The following is a 6,120-nucleotide window of genomic DNA, read 5'->3' on the forward strand; positions in this document are numbered from 1 at the left end:
TAAATTTCAAATCACAAGTGAATTATTTGTTTTTGCTTCTTGTGTAAAGTTGGGTAATATTATAATTATATGTCGTTTTAAAATGATTCGATTTTTGAAACCGAATTACAAAAACCGATCCAACCGAATTGCAATTGGATCGGATTGGATCGGATTTGAATTTAGTTTGGACAATTCGAATCCATGTTTTGAAAACCGAAATCAATTTGGATTTACTTGTTTGGATCGGATCAAACCGATCCATCCAAACGAACACCGCTGGTTCTCAACCATCTTCATCGTCCAATAGATACACTACACTGCACAGTTTAACTAGATGCTTCCCAACCGACCGCTTCTTGGTAACCCACCACTCCACCGCCTAATCCAGTGCTCATTTAATTTTTCGAGTTCCTTCCCTTCAACCTTCTTCTACCCTATGCTACTTCGATCTACCCAACCCCACCGATTCTACCTCATCGACGACTTCATCCCTCCGATGTTGTTTACTCCTTTTTTAGACCCATCAATTTTTTTTGGGTTTCATCAACACCGCCATAGCAAACCCTTCGCTTGACACCCGAATTCGTTACGCCCCCGACATTGACGAGTCCCATCGGAAGATCGTCGTCTACTTCTAAGGAAACCCTTATACAGGTCATCGACGATTGCTTACTATGTTTCTGATTCCTTGGTGCACTCAATGGTTCAGTTCCCCGTTGAGGTTTTGAGGGAGAAGACACAATGAGCAATCGTACCTCACCACACCTTCTTCTTTTTGTTCTTATTGTACCTCCTCTTGCTGCCCTGTTATTTCTCTAATTTCAATTCTTGCTCTTGAATTATTTCTCTTTTTTATGTTAATGAATGGAAATTGTAAACTTTGATTTAATAACCCTTCGCAAGAATCATCCAGGTTTTCACTTTAGGAATTACTGAGCAGGACTTCAAGACGACATCAATATCGGGTTTCTTCATTTTCGCTTCGATTGCCATTTTTCTTCGGATATCAGATAGGAATCCACTGACACGGACTTCTATGATGCCTTGTGAGACTCAAATTTCTTCATCTTCCTGGGATCCCAGATTAGGTAAATTTATTGGTCATTTTCTTATTTTATCAAAATTTGTGGCTTAGCTTTTTCTGATTATAAATATATTTCCATATACATAGTCAACTTATTGAATTTGTTGATTTTTTTTTGTTTTTGTTCAATCAATCATATTTGGATTATATTTGGGTATTTGTTTATTTTGTCCATCATTGTTAATATCATAAGTAATCAAAATATCATACATTTTAATCTTTTTTGTTTTACTTTTTTTGGAATCAAACATGTTTTGCAACAGGCAATAGAGATAGCCCATATGGTAAAAATAATGAAAATGAAGTTGTTAACTTCACAGTGGTAATCTTCTATATATTCCAAGTTTTGTTTAGTCATTCTTTCCATTGTTTTATTACTAATTTAACAACACCTGCACCTATACCAGTTGCCTATTGTCAAAGATATGTGTAGTAGTTTTTTTAATATTAACGCCCTATTATAGCACCCGTCGTGTTGAAGCATTAGCAAAGTTTTTCTTTGAGGGTATTTGTGTCATTATACTTAACTGTTTTGTTTCTGTTTACAGCTCTAGAACTACTGAAGGGAAGTGTAAGTCCATGACTAATTGATATGTAGCTGTGAAGGTGCCTATTGACCAACATAATGAATAACTTAACTGTTTACTAAACTATCATGTTATTGTTTTTAATATTAGTTATTGTAATTATATTTAATCATAAATTATTATTGATTGTTGTAGGATGGACAAATTGATGATGTATTGGTGGAATTGGGAGAAGAAGCATCATTTTTGGGTTGTTTTGATAATGCATTCTCCCTTTATTATTCTCTTAAGTAAAATTTCAATTTTGAATTGTTTAACTATCCTTTTGAATTTGGAGACGTTATAATGATATTGAGTACTAAATAACAAAACCGAAGGTTGCCAACGCCCGCAAAGCGGGGGAGCCTTCACTAGTTGATAATAATGAAACTTAGGGGACTAATTTAAAAAAAAAAAAAATTATTAAATTGTTTTGCCGCTTACTTTGTGTTTACATACAAAAATTTATATAAAAAAAATTATGATGAACTATCCAGTGTTAAATGCAATATAAAAAAATTATGATGAACTATCGAGTGTTAAATGTAATATTGATGATTCCATTTTTATAAAAATATGATCAAATAACAAGATAAATTATAAAGTAAAGAAAGTCATGAGAATGGAGAAAACTTTCATTTCAATACTTGTGATGAAATCATCAACTTTCTAATATATATGACTCACTATTTATACAACCAAAATAAGATGAAAGATGAATGCACATTATGATGATGCATTATTACACTCATAATACACATTGAAATGGTTGTTACCAATGCTAAGTAATGATAGAGAGTTATGGGAGAAATGGGGAATCCAATGGTCATTCACAAACTAATAACTAATATTTAATAACACTCCTCCTTGAATGACGATTGTATCATGCCTCGTTAAAACTTTAATAGGTAAAACCTCATGGGAAAAACCATTTACTAAAGAAAAAGAGTACATGATTAATAATAGATATTGGAAACAATTGCCTCGTTAAAAACCTTGCAAAGAAAACCCAGTGGGAAAAACATAGCTAAGGAAAAAAGTATAATATGTTTCCAACTCCCCTTGATCAGCACATCACTTGATTTCCTTGAAGCGCCAGATAGCAATGTTTCGTACCATCTTTTCAAATTTGGATGTCGAAAGTGCTTTAGTGAATAAATCAGGAATGTTGTTACTTGATTGAATTTTCTGGATGTTGATGCCACACTCTTTTTGAAGATCACAAGTGAAAAAGAACTTGGCTGATATATGTTTGGTTTGTCTCCTTTGATAAATCCTTCCTTGAAATAAGCTATACAAGTCGTATTATCTTCATATAGTATGGTTAGAACATTGTTGTTAGAAGTTAGACCACAATTCTTGCGAATATGTTGAGTTAACTTTCTTAACCAAATACATTCATGACTTGCCTTATGAATTGCTATAATTTCTGCATGGTTAGAATACACAGCAACTAAAGTTTGTTTAACATAATGTCAATAAATTTTCTTTCCTCCATAACTAAATAAATAACCTGTTTGAGTTTGAGCTTTATGTAGATCAGATAAATATCAAGCATCATTAAGTAATATATGTTGTCTCAAGTTTATATATATTGTATGTTTATGGCAACACATAGTACCAAAAAAACATACAAAAAATCCATATCAAACCCATGAGGTTAAAATCCAAAATTGTATGAGACCGAACTCCATAAATTTATCGCATAACCGCACCGCTACATTAAACACATCATTCGGTTTCTAAATTTAACAGACAATTGCGGTTAGCAGTTCAATTGTTGCCAATAACCACACCGAACTGTATCACGCTCTCCCTTATTATTAGCTTATATATTCGACTTAGTCTGATTAATAACTTAACAAAATACAACTTATTTCATTTAGAAAACAACATTTTTTTTATAAAATTATACATTTGTATTAAAAAATTTATGATAAATTATTACTTTGGTCAAAAAATTATATATATATATATATATATATATATATATATATATATATATATATATATATATATATATATATATATATTGTTTTTGTCTGTATTACATTATTACTTTGCTATTAAAATAAAATTTACATGGGTATCAATTCAGTGAATCAGATTTTATTAATGAAAAAGAAGATCAAAAACAGTTTGAAATCATCACCCTTATATAAACAATAATGGTCTTATTATAGACACACCAACCTACATCATTAGACTTACTTTTTAGATGAATGACTATAAATTATTATCATATAGTTATTATTGACCTTACTTTTTAAGTTATCATCAAAACGTAATTATTATTTGACCAACTTTTATTATTAGTTCATTAATAAATCATTATTATTAATAAATAAGTTATTTAATAATTAATTTTTTTATTAATAACTTAATTAATATTAATAATTTTAAGTTTATTTTTTATTAAGATAAAAAGCATCAAGAATATTTTTTTTATAATATAATAATATAAATAATATTATAAAATAATAAAATTCCAAATAAATTTTCATCAACATAATTTTATTGATAGTATAAGTAATATTATGAAAAAAGAAATTCCAAACACATATTCATCATTTTTTAAATTTTTAAATATTACATAACAAAAATCCGAAACAAAAATAAACAACAACATTAATATTGTATAGTTATGCCCCTATGAAGTATTTGAGTGTGTTAAATCCTAACATTTGATAAATAAAAAGGTTATGAATGTACCATTGAATATATCATTTCACTTAGTCAAAAAATTCGATTTAAAAATTTCATCAATTGATATGAAAGTTTGAAATAATAAATAAACAAAGGATTAAAAAATAAATAAATAGTCATAAACTCATATATTAAAGAATAAAGGCTTTTATTTAATCAAAATATATTATTATTTTATTTCAAAACTTTATATATATATATATATATATATATATATATATATATATATATATATATATATATATATATATATATATATATATATATAGAGGTGAGATCCGTTGACAATTCATAGTTTTCGAGAACCTGAGAACTAAAGGTAGAACGTTAAATCAAAACTAACTCATTAAGGGCATGATCGTCATCTTACCCATCACATTTAACATTTAATTTTTTTTGTTATTGGAAATATATATAAAAAGTTCTAAAAATTAACATAATAAATCAAATTTCGGATTTTTTTTGTTGTAAAAAAAATAATTTTCGATTGTTTTTTAGAAATGGAAATTTTTTAATTTTTTTCAGCAAAGATGAATTTTTCAAAATGAAAAAAAAATTAGTTTTTTTTTTTTTTTTTTTCAAAAAAACTACAATTTTTTTCAGAAAAACTTCAATTTTTTTAAAAAAATAAAACTGAATTTTTTTCAAAAAAACAACAATTTTTTCAAATAAACAGAAAAACTTCATTTAAAAAAACTGAAATTAAAAAAAAAAAACTATTTTAAAGAAAAAAGTAAATTTTTAACAATCAATTAATCTTTAAAAAAAAAAAAAAAAAAAAACTAGAATATTTAAAACAAAAACTCTATTTTTAACAAAAAAAAAAAATCAATGTTTTAGGTGCATATATGTATATTTCTTATAGAGTAAATTACACGAATGGTCCTTATGGTTTAGGGTAATTTGCATGTTTGGTCCCTAACTTATTTTCTTAACTCGGAAGATCCCTACTATTTGTTTTTGTTACGCGCATGGTCCCTGTCTTACCTAAATAGACTATATTTCCCTTGAGTTTTTAATTTATTTAAATAAACACACCCCAACCACACACTTCTCATCTTACTTTCTATTTAAATAGTAGTATTTTTAGGTAAGACAATGATCAAGCGTGTAACAAAAACAAATAGTAAGGACCAAGTGCGAAACCAAAAAAAATAGTAGGGACCTTCCGAGTTAAAAAAATAAGTTCGGGACCAAGCACACAAATTACCCCACACCATAAGGACCATTCGTGTAATTTACTCTTTCTTATACAATAATATTCGTAAGTATGTTATAAAAAATGTCATTTTTATTAATCAATCTATAAACATAATACCATAAGTATTTTATTCGATACAAAATAAAATATAAAAAATAAAAAAAAAGACTACAAAGATTCATAGTGTTATCATTTCTTCAAATCAAGATTTCCATATTTTTTTCAATTTACCACTTTTCACATCTTCAATATTTTCCACAAAATTTTCAAAATCTACAAGAAAATTAACAAAATGAATAATGCAAGAACACTCACAAAAATTATATCATGTAAGATTCACAAATGATTTTATAATGTAATATTTACATGTGATTGTATCTTTTAAGATTTAATTGTGAAATTTACAATAAAATTTTAAAAAATAATTAACGAAGAACACTCAGTCAAAATGCATGTGCGCATATAGACGTAATTCATATGTGATTCACTTGTGATTTACATGTGAATCGCATTTAATTTATATGTAATTTACATGTGAATTACATGTGATTAATATGTGAATTATATGTGATTTACATGTG

At 27.3% G+C, this 6,120-nt stretch overlaps 1 protein-coding gene across 5 annotated transcripts; it reads left to right on the top strand.

Annotated features, from left to right (window-relative positions):
• The first annotated feature begins 269 nt into the window (after nucleotides 1-269).
• Nucleotides 270-2,060, top strand: LOC122195071 (uncharacterized). Of its 5 annotated transcripts, XR_006185005.2 has the most exons (5): nucleotides 272-768; nucleotides 896-1,070; nucleotides 1,330-1,388; nucleotides 1,615-1,672; nucleotides 1,789-2,060. XR_006185005.2 is itself a non-coding variant. In XM_042896542.2 (4 exons), the coding sequence occupies exons 1-4, from the start codon at nucleotides 724-726 to the stop codon at nucleotides 1,618-1,620; spliced, it is 285 nt and encodes a 94-aa protein (XP_042752476.1). In that variant the 5' UTR covers nucleotides 272-723; the 3' UTR covers nucleotides 1,621-2,060. The 5 variants fall into 5 exon arrangements, 2 of the variants coding, with proteins under 2 accessions (XP_042752475.1, XP_042752476.1); XM_042896542.2 differs by having other exon boundaries at nucleotides 1,615-2,060; XR_006185007.2 differs by lacking the exon at nucleotides 1,330-1,388 and having other exon boundaries at nucleotides 274-733; nucleotides 1,789-1,964.
• Nucleotides 2,061-6,120: the final 4,060 nt, after the last annotated feature.

This window comes from Lactuca sativa, chromosome 7 (assembly GCF_002870075.4).
Source record: "Lactuca sativa cultivar Salinas chromosome 7, Lsat_Salinas_v11, whole genome shotgun sequence".
Lineage (NCBI taxonomy): Eukaryota > Viridiplantae > Streptophyta > Magnoliopsida > Asterales > Asteraceae > Lactuca > Lactuca sativa.

Excerpts from the sequence above, each read along its gene's own strand:
- LOC122195071 (XM_042896541.2), top strand. The coding sequence starts at position 724 with ATGAGCAATCGTACCTCACCACACCTTCTTCTTTTTGTTCTTATT. Across the intron at positions 769-895 it reads TTCTTCTTTTTGTTCTTATT|GTTTTCACTTTAGGAATTAC; the intron begins GTACCTCCTCTT and ends AGAATCATCCAG. Across the intron at positions 1,071-1,329 it reads TTCCTGGGATCCCAGATTAG|GCAATAGAGATAGCCCATAT; the intron begins GTAAATTTATTG and ends GTTTTGCAACAG.